At 31.4% G+C, this 19486-nt stretch overlaps 1 protein-coding gene across 2 annotated transcripts in view; it reads right to left on the minus strand.

Annotated features, from left to right (window-relative positions):
• Positions 1 to 1997: 1997 nt before the first annotated feature.
• LOC130809320 (casein kinase II subunit alpha-2-like) overlaps positions 1998 to 19486 on the minus strand; it is a 30657-nt gene continuing 13168 nt past the window's right edge. Inside the window, exons 1-10 of one of the 2 annotated variants that reach the window (XM_057675042.1) lie at positions 11714 to 12198; positions 9444 to 9573; positions 8098 to 8292; positions 5144 to 5301; positions 4298 to 4388; positions 4154 to 4219; positions 3200 to 3282; positions 2954 to 3017; positions 2814 to 2882; positions 1998 to 2299 (exon numbers count right to left, since the gene is read on the minus strand). In XM_057675042.1, coding sequence (XP_057531025.1) covers positions 2240 to 2299; positions 2814 to 2882; positions 2954 to 3017; positions 3200 to 3282; positions 4154 to 4219; positions 4298 to 4388; positions 5144 to 5301; positions 8098 to 8292; positions 9444 to 9573; positions 11714 to 12033 — 1236 coding nt within the window. In that variant the 5' untranslated portion in view covers positions 12034 to 12198 and the 3' untranslated portion in view covers positions 1998 to 2239. Of the gene's footprint in view, positions 2300 to 2813; positions 2883 to 2953; positions 3018 to 3199; positions 3283 to 4153; positions 4220 to 4297; positions 4389 to 5143; positions 5302 to 8097; positions 8293 to 9443; positions 9574 to 11713; positions 12199 to 19486 lie in introns of those variants that run through there. The other variant, XM_057675043.1, reaches the window with a different exon arrangement.

The raw sequence follows: 19486 nt of genomic DNA on the forward strand, positions 1-19486 counted from the left end.
ATGAATAGTGTCCAAAAAGAAAATGTCCCATTTTAGATGAATAGGAGGTAGTAATTTATATATTAAGCTAATATACGAGAAAAAAACATAATTATGTGGGATCTTGTTTTATTCGTTTCGTCGCATATTTTTATGATATTAAATTTTTATAATTTTAGTTATGTATAACTTTAAATATAAATGATCCGACAAGCACATTGGATTGCACAAAAAATGTGTTTGTTGCAATTATTTTGAAACGGAGGAAGTATTATATAAATAAATGTCTATTTTGTTCTTATTTTTTTCTCTATTCATACCTAGAACTTTTTTAATATAAAGATACCAATTTTTTTTTTCTTGTGCAAAATTCTAATATGAGGGATAAAACAAACACATAGGAAGTGTATTTTGTACTCCTATATAGAGATGTTCATAAAATACCCAATGATTTGACATTTACCTAACCTTATAATCGAATCTGATTTGACCGGACTTAAAAAATGATTTACAATTATGTAAAAAGCAATATGAAGACAACCCAATATCAAACTTGCTTTTTCATATCTATGATATCAAAAACACTTAATCCGATATCAATCCGATAACTCAAATGAACACCTCTGCTCCAATACAAATTGCTTTTTCATATCATGATATCATATACTTCCTCCGTTCCATATTACTTGCACCAAATTAACTTTTGCAGTATTCATTATTCTATGATAAATTACATATTTCGGCTATTATACGAGAAAAAAACATAGTCATGTGTGATCTTGTTTTATTCGTCTCGTAGCATATTTTCATAATATTAAATTTTTATAATTTTTAGTTATGTATAACTTTAGATATAAACAATCCGACAAACGCAATGAATTGCGTAAATAGGTCTGGTGCAATTATTTTGGAACGGAGGGGGTAGAAAATAGGGTTCCACCTACTTCTCTTATTTCTCACTTTTATTAATACAGGACATGATCTCTCTCTCTAAATTTGTCAAAATTTAGGTTTGTATTTTCTGATTGATCCACTTTCAAGGCTCAAATATGGGTGTATGAATGGCCAGAAATCTAAGATGGCTCGCGAAAAAACGCCGAGAAAAACAAGGGTTCTAAAGGTTCTTTCTTTATCCCCTGTAATTTTTTTATGAAATATAATATATAAATTAATTTATCGGTGCAGGTAGCCAACTCGATACCAATAAAAAAGCCATGAATATCCAGGTATTTTGTTTATACTCCTTGAATGTTAATGAAAGAGAACAGGGATAATTTGCTCAGATACTAAAATTATGTAATTGATTCTTGGTAGAGTGGTAGTCACCACTTTTCTTGCTGTTTTGTGTTTGAATTTGGGTATTTTACACAAAAATTCTTCTAACGTTAGAAAGATTTAAATGATAAACATACCAATCTTAATCTGGGCTTAACCTTGAAATGACTTGATGTTGATTAGTGTCTTTTTTCAGTACATATTGTATATTTCACTTTGTTACCCCATTGACTCAAAAGTACTTTAGGCATGGGACTAACTGAATATAATTATGTTTCTATCAAATGAAAAATGAATAGAGTGTAAGGTATGCATGCAGACCTTCATGTGCACTACTTCAGAGATAAAGTGTCGAGAACACGCTGAAGCTAAGCATCCGAAGCATGACGTCTATGCATGTTTTCCGCACCTCAAGAACTGAACCATTCTGTTCTACTGCTTGATCCTGATGAACCAAGTTGACAGAAGGTTGACTTTGTATGCAAGCTTATGCATTTTGTATTCAGCATTTTAAAACTTATGTAAGGGTACATTTGTCTTGGAATGTGAGTGCTGAATGTGAACTTTGTTCTTAAAGGCAATGCAATCAAAATTTGTTCTTATAAATTTCAATGAATTAAAGAATTTTGGAATAGATTATACGGATTAATATGAAAATATTTACATTAAAACAAATCAAACAAGATTTCAATATATATAGAGTTAATGTAAAAAAAAAAAAAACTTTGGCTTGGCATCGATCAAACACCATAAATGCACAAAAGGCTACAACAAAGAAATTAGAAACATTGTTGTGTACAGCATTGCACATTGTTTCCAAAAAATTGAAAAAAAATGCATTATACATAAAGAATCCCCTCTGTAACCACAGATAGTCTATCAGACACGATGAGTTAATGGAAATTTTAAAAGGGGTCATAACTCATAAGCAATATGCAGCAGCCTACAATAGAGATCATCAAACTTCTCACCTGGTACTGGTAAGCTATTGCGTTCGCATTCTACTGCTTTCTGCAGCTCTAACTTGTGAGAAGTACGGATGCGCCTGCCAAGAATAAAAGTAAGTTGTTGTGACAAGTTAGCTCAAGAATAAAACTCGGTTTAAAATAGGGATATCTCACCCAAGACTAGCGTTTGATTCGTATATATAACCAAATCACCAGAGTGAATGCATATCAAGTAAACAATGTAGGGGATGTCTTGCTCAATTCAGCTTTTATGAGGGACCGATTTTGGTCCGAATTCCGATATGTTGGTTGGTTGTAAAATGTAGTAATAAAATATTATCAAAAAAAATGGAGCGACACAAATGCATTTTTCTTTCATAAATCATTACATTTCATTGCCCCAATGCGATTTAGTGGCTCCCATCTAGAGTGGAGTTTGGGGGGCAGGGGACAGGGGCGGATGTACAACCTTAATGAGGAGAATAATTTTGTCTGCATAGCAAAGCTGTTTTTCTAAGAAATCAACTCCTTTTCATTTCCTTTTCAGAGAACACAAGATATGAACTTTGTTGATCCATACTAAATGCTAAAACAGATACAAAAGAAAATTACCATTGCTTCTTTGGCAGTAAGCCTATCCTGGTGGTCATAGCGAAGAAGCTTATCAAGGAAGTCAATGGCCTGCAGAAAGAATACAAATTCAGAACCATACTTACAGGATATAACTAAAAAATGAGCCATTGATCCTATACCTCCGGCGAAACTAAATGCTGATTATCTGGGTTAACAAATCTTGACCATGGCTTCCTGCTGTGCCTACAGTTTCAAATATCGAGAGCTCAATATGATACCTTAAAGGCAAGATACACATGGACATGACTTAATTCTTTTATTCAAACTAATACAGGGCTTCAGGAGATATCTCCAAGAGAAATTGAGAAACTAATCACTAATTAACAAGCAACAGAACCAAAAATCCAACAAGTGTAGAACATTACCTTCCAACAAGAGCATCAAGCTGTGGATCAAGCTCCAGAAGATATTTGTTCAAATAAGCATTCAATTCATCTGTTCCAAGCACCTGGATGATACCAGAAAATCACAACACAATTAGTAATTCTGGAGCAATTACTCAACAGTTTCACCTTTAACCCCCACAGTAGAGAATGATTATATTGCCATAGATAGCAGGGAGGGTTCCCTCTTCTCCCTTACCACTATAGCCTATGTTACCTCAAATTCAGTTTAAAGACCCAGTATTTCTGCCAGAAAGTCGAGTTAAGATTTAAATAGGAGAAAATACAATGCAATACATGCAAATCCATCATTAAAATGTGAATCAGTTGCTAAATATGGTTTGAAAATTCATTCTCCATATCACATACATACAGAGAAATAATGATTCTCTCACTTACAAATCTGAAGAGGCTTAAGGTGGGTAGGTAAGAGGGGGAGGCGGGATAAGTTTAGAGGTGTTAAATTTCGAGTTTGGAACATTGCACAAACCCAAAGACCATCACAAATTTTAATAGAATGTGCAGAGTTTCAATCTATCACTTCCATTTCCCCAACTTTAATAAATGTTAGCTTCTTTCAATAATCTAGAATAGGGCCAAATAATGTATAATCATTGTTACCAACGATTTCTGAACAATCTCTCACTTTGATTTGTTTTGGCTCATTAGACCCAAATGTTCGGAATATAAGGCTTTGCCATTGATGTTGTGATCATGCCTGGTCTACTAAGTTTTGAGTTCCGTATTCAACAGGGAATATGTATGTGACTTTTATGTTAAAAACTGTTCACAGGGAAAAAGGTATCTTCTCACTAAAAGTCTTACAAAATGTCTTTCTATGCAATAATAAAGCCAAATCTTTTCCAACTTAACCATTTGCCCTATCTAATAGAAACTCCATAGGTCCAGGAATTTCACATGATATCAGATGCGTACCTTTGCAATTTTTACAAGTTGATCATGGTTGTCGTGACCATAGAAGAATGGCTCTTTCCGGAATATCTATCAAAAAATAGGATGGACTAATAAATAATTCATGTGTAGAATACAGCTTTTAAGGATAATTGAGTTGCAACTCACCATTCCAGCAAACATGCAACCAAGGCTCCACATATCCAGTGAATAGTCATAGTCTTGTAAATCAACAAGAAGTTCTGGCCCCTTGAAGTATCTAGATGCATGGTATATGGGATCAAAGCATTGAAGAGTCTAATTATTGTGAAGTCTGATTCTGTTCCAGAAATACTGGAACTTGAATAGATCAATCTATATTTAGCTCAAGCAAAGTGAAAAAGTTCATTAAAATATCTACTAGGACTTTCACACATAAGTTGCATCTAAGCTGTTGAATAAAACAATCCATATTTAGTTAAGTAAGGATCGGGCTTCTTGTATCACACATTCTACATCTCTACATTCCCTTTTCAAACAATATACGATATCTTACGTCCAGCAGCCAGAAGTGGCGAGTAATTGTACAAAACCATTTGAAATTTAATGAAGTTTAGGAAGTATGAAAAAAATGGGATTCAGATGACTTCTATATAAGAGGTACAAGCACAAAAACATTCCTTTTACCCTTGCACTCACTTTCATTCATTTATGTTCACAAAAAAAGCCTTCTATGATGTCCTATAAGAAATGCAAAACAATTAATTGAACACACTTAATGATCTTTTTCATTCGTTTCAATGCAAGGATATTAATCAGTTTTTCATCATTTTTAATTATGCACAAATAGAGATATTTAGAGTTAAAATGTTGCCTCAACAAGTGTAAAAAAGATAAATGGGACTAGTAGGCTGAATAGGAGTACTTAATACAAGTAATCTTCCACTTACCTTCATTAGGCACAGCCCCGACCTTTGAAGATAATAATGATTAAAAATATACGTTTTGCACCTACACTTCAAATCCATGACTAACCTTGAAGCAACACGGACATTATACTCCTTGCCAGGATGGTAGAACTCCGCAAGACCCCAATCTATCAAACGTAGTTTCCTCAATTCATGGTCTATCATGACATTGTGAGGCTTGACATCTCGATGCATTATCCCTTGCGAATGGCAGAAATCTAAGGCCTGTCAGATATTACTTAGCTATATCATCTCATGTAAAAGTGAACCAATAAAATCTTTGCAAACCATATAAAGCAATCTATGGAACAACACAATTGAAATAGAGCTATATGAGTATTCTATGCATATAAGACATTGAAGGAGCAGGCAGCCCATGTACTTAATGATAAAGATATACAATTATTGAAGTGCTTAGAAAATAATCCTTAACACCATCTATCCTACAAAGTGATAGATGTCCATCAAACAATCGACATACAGTTTCAGCCTTTCAGGCATATATTTTCATATTTCGCTAGTTTTACATGCCAAACTCATCTCAATAATTCTTAAAAATAAAAAATTAAACAAAAATAAAACAGTAAAGTGAGATCATATAGCTATGCGCTAAACACTCCCTTCTTCTAGGTTGCACTTTGACCGTTAATGTCAAGGTATATGGCCCACTCCAATATTTCACAAATCACACTAGCCTCATTTAAGTGCAACTTCATCCATGTTTCAGCGCCTTTACCAGCCAACCTTCTCTCATACTTTTCATTTCCTCTCTCCTACTTTTACACTAACTTGTCACTTTCTGATGGAAACTTTCTTGGTCCATGTGAATGGAGAAAATTAACATAAATTAAGAAAACAGAGATTCTTTAGACGTGCTCTAGTCTACATGGCCTGGAGTGAAGTAAAAGAGAAATCCATGCCATACACCAATTTGCACTGTAGATAAAGGAAGTTGTACAGAAATTTGCACAGTGGATTAACCACCAACATAATAATTTACATCATCATACATGTTACCCACTTTGAGCCTACTAAACTCACCATCATCAGATGCATTCATCATATCAAAACTTCTATAAAACCAAGCTAAAGCTAAGTTTCATCATCTTAAAAATCAGTTCATTTCACAAATATCAGCTATTTATCAAATCTAACCATAGTCCAAAGTCCAAAGTGCAAACACCTTTCTATCCTAGACATTGCCAGATCCCAAGAACAACAATACTAACAGGCCAACCCCAATCAAAGCCACATGTTAGACCAAGTACGAGCCATAAATATTCTCACGGTTGTCTTGATGCGACAGTCACAACGTTACTTTTTCCCATTTTCCACCCTTAATAAGAAAATAGCAAATCATTACAAGTGGATATATTGAATTGGCTCCCCCAAAAATATGGTCATATCAAGATTTGAAAATGCTCGATATGATGGATGGAAAGTGAACTTGAGAAGTAGAGAGTAGAGAACATTCCAAAAAATGTCCAATGCCAACTTTCACTTTTCTTCTTTTTGTTTTTGAACATGTCTCGCATTTTATACTAAAATATTTTAAGCACCAAGGTGGAAATTTATGAGCAACTAATGTCCAGTTACAACTTACAAGGAAGACAAAGATGTGGGAATGGGTTAATACTCCACCCGAAAAAGGAAAAAAAAAAAATATGAGTGTGGGAGTGGGACAATAAAATCTAGAGCCAAGTGTTATTAACCATGTTAATGGAGAGAGCACAGATAATGTGACATTCTACTAGGAGTCTAGGACTGTGAAGTCATGTGCATACTGAATTTATATTATATAAAGTTGATTACTCTATTGAAGAAAAATTCTGAAAATATCTGACAGGTGGAAGTGTGGAACAAAAGATTTAAAATAATAATTCAAAATAATTTATTTTCTAAAATAAGATCATTTGGGCAATACTATGAAATTAAATTCAATATTGCAGTATATTTGACCAAGAATATCGTTGAGAATGCTATAAGATAGAACGATACCCAATGCAGTGACATAATTCAAATGCTTCTACAAAAATATCATACATTTACTATGTTGATAGTTGTAAGCAGCAATACAGATAATCAACTGACTGAAAATCAATTCTACACAGGAAGTATTGAAGATAATTCATGATCTCTATTACATTCTACATTGTACCTCCATTGCTTTTGGAGTGTTCCTTTTGGTTTTGCACACTATCCAATGCTCTAATTCAATCATTAGTATCTCTAATTCTAAACAGTGTATTAAAATTATAAAAAGCTCATATTAATAAAATTTAAATTGAGACGAATCAAACAAGATTATACTTGAGTATGTTTATCTTATATATTAAAAAATTAAGAGTAATTGATGAATATTGCAAAAAAAGCAAATGGGTCACTCCAGAAGAAAGATGGAGTAATGAGATTTCAATCAATTGCATATATGATATGGCTTACGCAATTTTAGTTATCTTAAACTGCAGGAACACTTGTCAAATATACTCCTGAGAAGACTAATCAACTTAAAATGTATTGCAAAAATTGATAATGATGCAAGGGTTCTATCACCAACCATTGTAGAGTTAGAAAAGACCAAAACCCAAATCAGCTTTAAATGTATTATAGAATCATATTCAGAATTTCTAGCCTACCGTAAGTAGATCCCTGCTAAAGTAGGGTGCTGGGATCTTAAGGAGGTCTACACAGATAAGACCATATCCCTTGTTTTGGGGGCAAAAACCATTATCATAAATGCCTGGCCCCCACAAACCATTCCCATCCTCATCATTGATGTCCCCTCATTGCCTTTCCCTCTCCCTGCACTAACATGCAAACACCAGATGGTTTTGCAGATGAGGAGTTGACTTGTCTTGAAGTTCAAGGAACACAACAAGAACTTACTACTTAAGTGCACAACTCTGCTTTCAGCACTAAGATCACGTCTGAATATGTTTCCACTCTAAGACAATTACAACGCCACACCAAACAACCAAAGGGTCATATAAGAGATAAATGTTAACAAAATACAGATATTACCTTCAGAAGCTCATAGATATAGTAACGAATGTCATAATCAGACAAGGCTGGATACAGAACTTTAAAATCTGTACTGTTGACAAACTCGAAAACTAAGCCCGGTGTCTTGGAGTGCTGATCTCTGACAATATCAAGCAGTTTTATGATGTTAGGTCCCCCACACAAGTTTTGAAGAATTTTTATTTCTCTTTTAATCTGTCAAAACAAAACCTATTGTCAGATTGAACTTCAAATAGAAGCTTCCAATTAGCATCCCAATAAGAGAACAATCATCCAAAATTAATGTAGACAAGACATACACCAAAACTAGACAAAGAATCAACTAATATATACATGAGGAATATTTATTTTCCTATCAAGTAATTCTTTTATATCTTTAAGTTTACACCATAAGACTTAAATATGTGAGAGCTTTTGAGTCCTATCAGCATTGCAATACAATAAACCAAGAAAATTGTTGTACCATAAAATTCACACGATAATCTTTTGCAAATGTCTCCAATAGTAAAATATGTCTTTATAGAACAACTTGCTGTATCTTGAAGCATACATAGTGCACAAATGCGATAACGGTCACAATTGAAGTAACTAACATGGTAAGACGGTAATGGGGATGATGCGGATGTTGTACCTCCAAATATCGGCCTAAACCTCGAAAAAAAACCCTTGGAACAGCCTAAAATAGGATTTTTATTTATACCTTTACAATGCGGATGATATCAGTTCGGTAAATTTGAAAACTAATTTGATACGGCCGATACGGTACAGTGCAGCCTTGGTTTTGCACTATGTCGCAATAAGAGCAAAGATCACACACGAGCAGCATATTTTATGAAAAGATAATTATTACCCATCTTGAAGCTCAATACAAATATATCCCTCGAATTTTCAAGGGCATCATAATTCAAGCCTTGTCCAATAAGAAGGCCTAATATGTAGTGCTTGAAGCTAGCATCTCCTTAGGGTATGATGTCACCACTAAAAATAGATCTCTTCACATCTCTTACCATAGTGCACAATATCAATCGTATCACCGAATTGTGATCTTATTGTTAAGGTTTTGAGCATATAGAGACCGAAGGGCCAAATTGATTTCTCCGTCATTACCAAGATCATATCCAAGATTTGCGCTATGTCTCTTACACAATTTAGTTGTTCATATCACCAAAAAAATGCAAAAGAAAACCTTTAATTCCATTGAGAACTTGTCTAGAAGCATAAATGTTGAAAAACATGACAAGAAAACAGAACAATAACCTTGAAACTTGACTCCTCTTATAAAATTGAGACAAAAAGGTTCAAGCAAATGCTTCGTATCCATGATGCGCATAAGAAAGAAAGCTCACCTTTTTCTTCTTCACTGGTTTCAAGATCTTGATAACACATCTTTCATTATTATTGATGTTTATTCCTTCAAAAACCTCACTGTATTTCCCCCTTCCAACCTTCCGCACAACTTCATAGTCATCTTGATCACTAAAAACATACATGATTCATGATAATATAGTAAGCAGAGAAGAAACATGTAGAAATTACATGCGCCACAATATCCAAAAGCTTGAAACCAACAAATAAAGTAAACAGAGTACAACAAAAGCCATACTAGAAAAAAAGATAATCAATCAACCACTCCATCAAATAAAATCAAGCCTCTAAAGAACCATCTTCCGACTTTCAGGTACAATCATATATGATCATATATAATAACTAAAGAAAATTGTTATAGTAAAAGATTTTACATCGGAAAACGTAAAATTGTTACCGCATTTTTACACTATGCACTTAAACCAGAAATTTACCTCTTGATATCAGAAAATATATTAACAATGTAGTCAAAGATTTAAAATCCATGTGCACACCATATTGCAAAAGCGCTTTGAATGTCCAAACAAAAGAAGCTAACAATAGAGGGCTTGACTCCTCCTCATCATCAACATATTCGGTATATCTCACTCATAATAAAGGCCTATAACTAAGGATGGGAAAACGATAAATATATTTATAGCTGGATAGTTTTAAGGAACTTTCTAAGAGAAAGACGAGAGCACATCCTACGACATAAAAAGAAACAACTAAAATCAAGACTAAAAGAAATTAAGTATGTAACAAGCTTCCTTCCAAGCACCTATTGATTTCCCAAGGCAACAAAAATACAATCTAACAAATCAACCACTCCAAAAGAAAAATGTAAAAGAGACAACACTCAAAAAGTCTCACACACAAAAATGACATTTAAATACTCCTATCCAATTAAAATTTAATGAAGTAAAATGTATAGTCTTCAATACCAAATATTGGTTAAAAAACAAGTATTCATTAACACATTAGGACACCAAACACTAAGAACTATAAATCAACACATATCAAACAAATGTAGTAAATTGAGCTGAATGTGTCTTGTATTCCCTCATCCAAAGCAGAAGGTACAAGACCCATAATAGATCCAAAAACAGTTCAACCTGGTAGAACCCATGCATAAAACTAATCACTGTCTTGTCAATCATAACTTGATAAAGACATCACCTTGAAAGCTCAACCAATAATTCATATCAAAGTGCTTGAAAAATAATTATCCAGAGAAAACTTGATGAGAACCCACCTTAAATTCTTGCTAAAGGAATAAGTCTTAATATTGTACACCATAGTTCTAGAATCTAATTCCTTCAACTCAAAATACATCTAAACCATTAACTTCAACTTAAATTAATGACCATGTGAACTTACTCCAATGACACAGTTATCTAGTAGTGCATAATCATTCTTGATGTTCTTGGTCCTAACAAGACCTTCCATGGCTTCTACCATCATTGGAAAACCAGGTTCTTCAAGATCACCTAGTTAGAAATGAAAACTGCATTGGGCTGCGAAAAAGAACCAAGTATTCTCCAACAAAGCACAACATCAAACACATTCAACCAATTGTGATTCAATTGTATTAAGAAAAAGAATTGATCGTCCAAATAGGCATAGCTCACCAAGTAGCAAAAGGCACGCACAAAACCGGTTATCCAAACTCATCGGTCATCACCAATCATTTTGATAAATATCAAATATCACTAGACACTTCAACTATACAATCCAAACCTTCAAAAGTAAGTTCAGCATCTGATTCTGAAGTTCTGAATTTCAGCATCATTCTAACCCTAATTCATTTCTTTAATTCAGAAATACATATAGATCAAAACCAAATACACTCATCAATCCAACAAAATTGACAATCAAAAAAGAACAATCAAGATCACAAACATCACAATTAGCCATCAATTTAATCATCATGCAAAGAATATACTCCAAACTCCAAGTTTTCGATAAATATCTAATATCACTTGATACTTCAACTAAACACTCCAAACCTTCCAAAGTAGTTCATCATCTAATTCCGAAATTCTCAATTTCAGCATCATTCTAACCCTAATTCATTTCTTTAATCTTCAATTCAGAAATACATATAGATCAAAACCAAATACACTAAATTCACAATCAAAAAAGAACAATCAAGATCACAAACAACACAATCAGCAATCAATTTCATCACCATGCAAAAAAAAAAATTACTCCAAATTCCTGTTAAGATAAAATTTAGGGTTTCTTACAAAGAGGAAAAAGAAAAGTTTACCCCCATTGAACGGTAAGAGATTCATAATCCCAATACTCACGAGGTCGATGAACATTAACATCAGCATAAACTCGAGCTTTCGACATCAGACACTTCCCGGCGTCGAAGAACTCGAATTTTCCGACGGCAGCGGAAGAAGAAACAGAGGTGATATTCAAGGTTTTGGAACAAAGAAGAGATGGCCGTTGGATAGGTGGTTGCACCAGCTGCGCACGGAGAGCAAGAAGTGCGCAGAGTAAAGGGAGGCGAACAGAGAAGAGAGAGAAAGAAGGGCTAGTGAGAGAGTGAGTTAGGCCGACAATTTGATATTTCCATGTCATGAGTATAGGATAGCACTATTGACTTGTACTCCTACTGAGTAAAGAGTAGTCATTAAGAAACTTAAAATGGAAAGCGAAATATTCTGTCTGATGATTAACAGAATGACGAATGTTTTTATGTTTTCCAGAAGAAATTTGAATCTATAACATCTTCCTATCTATGCAAAAGTAAATCTCGCTTTGAGCTTGTTGATGATTTATTTGATTAGTTAAAATTATACCCGATTCTTATTTGTCGCCATCCTTTTCATTTTATCGCCACCCCCCTCCTAATAAAATTACGAATTTGCCCCTGATTTGTAAAAATTTACAAATTTGCCATTGAGTTAATAACTTTTTTTTTTTAATTTTTTTTAATTATTTTTATTTATATTATTATTGTTATTATTATTATTATTATTATTATTATTACGGTTATTATTATTACGGTTATTAATAATAATAATAATAATAATACTAATAATAATAATAATAATAATAATAATAATAAAATTAATAATAAAAATAATAATAATAAAAAAAATTAAAAAAAAAAATACCAGTCGCACAAAGCAGTCGCACGTTTTGTGCGACTGGTATTTTTTTTATTATTATTATTAATTTTATTATTATTATTATTATTATTATTATTATTATTATTATTATTATTATTATTATTATTATTATTATTATTACGGTTATTATTATTATTATTACGATTATTATTATTATTATAATGGTTATTATTATTACGGTTATTATTATTAATAATAATAATAATAATAATAAAAAAAAAAAAAAAAAAATTAAAAAAAAAATACCAGTCGCACAAAACGTGCGTCTGACAGTCGCACAAAACGTGCAACTAACAGTCGCACAAACCAATCGCACAAAACGTGCGACTGACAATCGCACAAAACAGTCGCATGTTTTGTGCGACTTGTATTTTTTATTTAAATTTTTTTTATTATTATTAATTTTATTATTATTATTATTATTAATATTGTGGTTGTTATTATTATTATTATTATTAAATTATTATTTTTGTTTTAATTATTATTGTTATAACTGATGTAAGAAAGAAAGTGTAAAATTTTATTACTAAATGAAACCCAAAATACAAATATTGGCTAGATTATAGAAAATAAGAGTTTATAAATTACTCCAATACATAAAACCTTAGCCAAAACAAATTTTTTTGGGATGATGCAAAACTAATGCCCAAGACTCCTTTTATAAGGAGAAGAATAACAAGCCTTTGTTATTCTTCCGATGTGAGATAATGATAAACATTAATCTTCCAATGTGGGATAATGAAAAACATTAATCTTCCAATGTGGGATAATGACAAACATCAATCTTCCAATGTAAGGTTATGTCTTGAATCCCACATTGGAAGATTGATGTTTGTCATTATCCCACATTGAAAGATTAATGTTTTTTATTATCCTACATTGGAAGATTAATATTTATCATTATCCCACATTGGAAGATTAATGTTTATCATTATCCCACATCGGAAGAATAACAAAGGCTTGTTATTCTTCTCCTTATAAAAGGAGTCTTGGGCATTAGTTTTGCATCATCCCAAAAAAATCTGTTTTGGCTAAGGTTTATGTATTAGAGTAATTTATAAACTCTTATTTTCTATAATTTAGCCAATATTTGTATTTTGGATTTCCTCTAGTAATAAAATTTTTCTCTCCTCTGCCTGTGGACTTAGTCAACACATTGTTGGTGAACCACGTAAATTCTATGTGTTTTGTGTTTGTCAATTTTTATGCTTTCTTTCTTACATCAGTTATAACAATAATAATTAAAAACAAAAATAATAATTTAATAATAATAATAATAACAACAACAATATTAATAATAATAATAATAATAATAATAAAATTAATAATAATAACCGTAATAATAATAATAATAATAATAAAATTAATAATAATAAAAAAAAAAATACCAGTCGCACAAAACGTGCGACTGCTTTGTGCGACTGTCAGTTGCACGTTTTGTGCGACTGGTATTTTTTTTTTTAATTTTTTTTTATTATTATTATTTTTATTATTAATTTTATTATTATTATTATTATTATTATTAGTATTATTATTATTATTATTATTATTAATAACCGTAATAATAATAACCGTTATAATAATAATAATAACCATAATAATAATAATAATAATAATAATAATAATAATAATAATAATAATAATAATAACTATGATAATAATAATAACAATAAAAATATAAATAAAAATAATTAAAAAAAATTTTAAAAAAATGAAAATGAAAAGTTATTAACTCAATGGCAAATTTGTAAATTTTTAAGATCAGGGGCAAATTCATAATTTCATTAGGAGGGGGGTGGCGATAAAATGAGAAGGGTGGCGACAAATAATAATGCCCAAATTATATGCTGATATATTAGTTTTGTTAAAAAGATATTTGGCAAAATTATTTGTTTATTGTTGGTTATTTTTTAAAGAGAAAAACAAATAAAAAGTTTAGTCAAAGAAGAAAACTATTATGAGTATAATATTTTTTTTGTTTTCATTAAAATATTAGCTTTTTCATCTGTCTTAAAGGGCGATATCAAATGGATTTGTTGGTTATTTGACTAATTAAATATCACAAGATAATTAAAAGGCCAAAAGCTAACGAAAGAATCAATAATACAGTTGATTTTCAAATAATTTTGTGTTAAAAGTAAAATGTAAAAGTCATTAAGAGCATATGATTTAACAATGATCAAGATGGTGTTTGGTATTTAGCTTTTCAGCTATAATTTTTTGAGAGACTGTTTTTTTGAGAGACTGTTAAAAGTAAAACGTAATAGTCATTAAGAATCAAGCCAAGCCCATTAAAGATTAATACCTATTTACCGTATTTTTAATGTCTACTTACATTATTCTTAATGCTTACTTACCGTATTCTTAATGTCTATTTTCAATATCTTAAATGTCTACTTACACCAATCTTAATACCTACTTACAATATTTTAAAAATTATACAATGAATTGGCCCAAAAGATGATCACTCAAAGAGATGTCTACTTATTTATATTGCAGTTGGTTCTACTTATTTATTTTATTTATACGCACTTAATTTATTTTTCCTGTGTAGTTACGTCTCTTTATCTTTCTCGAGCCGAGGGACTTCTTTTACCGTGCTATCTTTTACGGATATAAGTTGCCGTCGTCGTTCCCTCCCCAAACCCTGTCCATAGTTCTTCTATGAACGGTGATAATAATGATGATGATGACTTAAAGAGATCGTCTCTCACAAAAAGTTGTGTTACCTTTTAAGGTTAGCTTTTAGCTTTTTTAACCATATTGAATTCTTGGTTGCGTTAAGCTATTTTTGTGTTTTGTAAAACAATTTATGACAAGTAATTTTTATTAAAATATTGCTCTGCATCAAGCTTGAGAAGCTGCACAATAACAGCATTTTCAATAATCTTTATTAGCTTATCATGACAAAAACATATCTACCTTTTTCAAATATAAATATTACATCAATTTCCATCCTAATGTATATTTCGACAAAGGCTATTAAATAAGTTAAATGTGCAAGTTATGAGCTGGATATTTCATATATATATATATATATATATATATATATATATATATATATATATATATATATATATATATATATATATATATATATATATATATATATATATAAGGGGAAAATGAAATTAATCCTTGTAAGTGGTGAAAATTGAATTATTGTCATAAGTGTGAAAGACAAAATCCTCAATCATTAAACTAATTTACGATTCTCAATTCTAATATAGACTAAATACACACTAATTTTATTGTGCACCACTTCTCACTATCTACTCAACCAATTCACACTCTTCAAACTCAGACTTCATCAACCCACACTCATTACACTCCATTCCACTAGCCCACTAGTACATTAAGATTGGTTCATATTATTTTAGTATGCACTAAGATTGAACTTAAATTTATCCACTGACAATATGATGAGATTTGGTGTTTTTGTTAAAATATTATCTAAATATAGTTTAGTTTTTTTAAAATGCTCTATGTGATTTTTTATTTAGGTTTGGTTTTGGTTTTGTTCTTTGTAAAGGGGCTTAGAATTGATTTCAATTAGTCATCGATGCCAAAGGAATGAGAAGAGGAGGGTTGTTAGATGTAGTTTTATTAAAATTAAATGCTACAACATTTCCTGTGTTAGAATTTAGAAATTTATGACATATTCTATAAGTATAGTCGGACATAAAAGAATTATATCTAATGATTTTAAGTGTTTTAGAAATCAAAATGCACAAAATCAAATTAAAGAAACAGTAGTTGTCGTGAGGTACATAAAAGAATTATATCTAATGATTTCATGAAGATTGTTAAAATCAAAGCTTTGTTTCCTGATGCTTTGTGTTATCACGTCAATGAGTGTTTTTTCATATTGTAACTAATTAATTATCAATTACAATGATGAAGTAATAGTATTTGTAACTTGCAATTTATTCTATAAATTAAGGATTGTATGAAAATTCAGATATATGCATTTTTTCATGCAAAACTATATTCTCTGTATTTCAGAATTCTTGTCTTGTATTTCTTTTATGCTTGGACATATAAAAAATTTTGAGGGTGTTTGGCAAATAGCTGATAGCTGATTATAGTGGCTGATTTGACCAGCTCATTTTATTAACTGGTTTGAACAGCTGATTTTGAACTCGCTGCTATAACCAGCTTGTTCAAAAACAACTTATTCGTATCAATAAGTTGCTTCAACTAGCTAATTCACCAAATACTAGCATTAGTTGGTTTGACCACCCAACTCTCTATATAAATCAAAATAAGCTAAAATTGCTCAATAAAGCTAATTTACCAAACAACCCCTTTATAAACTCTATATATAGTTCTGGTTTTAATCATCTTCTACTAACACATAACTATTTAGATTAATCACTTTGTACTAAGTATTTAACGTGATTTATTGTAACTCCTTGTAGAATTTCTTTATTAAAACCCCAAGTAACCTTCATGGAGGAAGTTCATAAAAGGAAAGTTTGTAATCGCTTTCAATCAGCTAAGAAAATTTTTGAGCGACTTAAGTGTCGCAATTCAATCTCCACAATGTTCATTAATTGGCATTTATCCTAAGCAAGAAGTTTGTTCGTTGCCATACACAAAGGCATTTAAAATATAATCTTGTAATTTGCAGTGTATTTTCATTGTATTATATTTCTATTAATCTGATCTTTGTGATAAAATCTAAAATATGACAAGTGCTAAAGACTGAACCGATATAGATCCAAACTCGTTTTGACCCGTAATCGAACCGACATGAATCAAATCTATAGATTATCCGATAAAACACAAACCCGATTCTGTGCGGAGTTAATAAAAAAACCCAATTGAGTAACTGAATTTTACGATCTCATATAGTTATATTATAACAATACAAGAGGCTAACTGATACCAAAAAATTTAAATGCGTAAAACGAAATTGTAAGAATAGCATACCATAATATAAATTATAAAATATTTCTTAAACTATAATGTTGATCCATAAGACCGAATGATCATTTATCATAATATAGTAGAATATCTTAAAATCTAAAAAAGGATTGCATGCATATCACCAAAAGTATCGAATATTTCACCACGTATCATAATATAGTTTAAACTATTTCTTAAAATCTCAAAAATGATCACATGCATATCATAATATGAATTATCAATTATGGTAAAATATTATCCCTTAATGCTTGAATTCCATGCTATATAATCAAGCATGAATTACACCAAAATAGAGATGTATAATAGAACGTCAATTGTTGTTTCTAATGTTGGTCCACAAGCACCGACCGAATCACCACGTATATAAGTATGGAATTAAAATTTGTTTTCTTATTACTTTTGTTATGAATTATGTGACTTGAGAGCACATTTAATGAGTGCATTCATGTATGACTCTTGGGTTTGGAATCTAATGGGTGTGATAATGTGGGAGATTAAGTTGTTAACTTAATGATTGTAGTGTTTAAGTGTGATTTATTATGGAAGAGTATTCATGAGAATTATTGGTGTTAATGATGATTAATGAAGAAGTGCAAAGGGCTTTGATAGATGCTTGCTCGAACAGAATTCTGACTGAGGAAGCCTGATGGTCGCTCGACCGAGCGAGTTTTCTTGGTTGGTCGAGCGGTCAGACAGAATGCATCCAGAAGGTGTCTGTAGCTCGCTCGACCGAGCGAGCTCTCTATTCCGGTCGAGCGGATTCTCTGAGATGTGCCTAAGATGTTGTTTTTCGACCTTTCAAGTTCTTGTTGATGTTACATATCATTCATTATTCAATATTAATCTTGTATTCAGTGAGCAATTGACATTAATGTACTTAGTACAATATATAGAGCTCTCATACTCACTCAAAATCAAATCAAACACAACCCCTAAGCCAAACACATAGCCTTTTGCTTTTATCTCTTACACAATTGTAATACTACATTTGTACGAGTATTTTATACTCCATTGATATAATATCAACAGAAACTACACACGACAGAAGACATAGCCATCATTGGGTGAACCTCCTTAAATCTTTGTGTCTCTTTGCTTGGTTTACATTATCAAACATCGTTTTGTTCATTGTTATTTGTATCGCTCATCCAAATTCTTAACATCGTAATAATTTTGGCAAATATTTTAACTTTTAAGGTGTACGGTAGAGAATGCAATTTTGTGATGTAAAAAATGTACAACACATGACATCAAATGTTTACTTACGTGAATGACACAATGGAGATATATAAACCTTCATATGCATTACATTACATAAGTTCTAAGTAACATAATGAAGATAAATATCTACTGGAAATACTTTTTATGTGATGAAGATTTCACGTCACTAAAATAGTGGGTTGTGGTGATCTTGCATATAATGTTTGGTGGATATCCTTTTAATACCATATTGTTTTCGGAAGAGTGAACCTCATTAAATGTATGTAAGTCAACGCTAATTACCCGTGGGTTTATAGGCTCAAGCCGATAAGTGCCTTTTGGGTATGTTGACACAAGTAGGCCAACATAGTTTTAAAGCCGAAGGTGATTCTTAGATTTAATGTGACTCATATGTGAGGAAGAGTGTTGAAAATACTTCACAAGTGAGGAAAATATCACATCACTAAAATAGTAAATTGTGGATTTGCATATAAAGCTTGATGGGTAATCCACTTAATACCATATGGTGTTGGGAAGAGTGAACCTCATCAACTGTGTATGCAAGTCAACACTTATTACTCGTGAATTTGTGGGCTCAAATCCACGAGTGGCAGTAGATATGTACACACGAGTGGGCCACATGGTGATTACGTGATAAAGTGTCAAGCTCTAACAATTTCTCTTCATATGTCTTAGTTTGATATATACTAATAAAATAATACCAATAAGCATCTTATGTTATTTGGTATAATTTTATCCAATAAATA

Source organism: Amaranthus tricolor, chromosome 3 (genome assembly GCF_026212465.1).
Source record: "Amaranthus tricolor cultivar Red isolate AtriRed21 chromosome 3, ASM2621246v1, whole genome shotgun sequence".
Classification (NCBI taxonomy): Eukaryota; Viridiplantae; Streptophyta; class Magnoliopsida; order Caryophyllales; family Amaranthaceae; genus Amaranthus; species Amaranthus tricolor.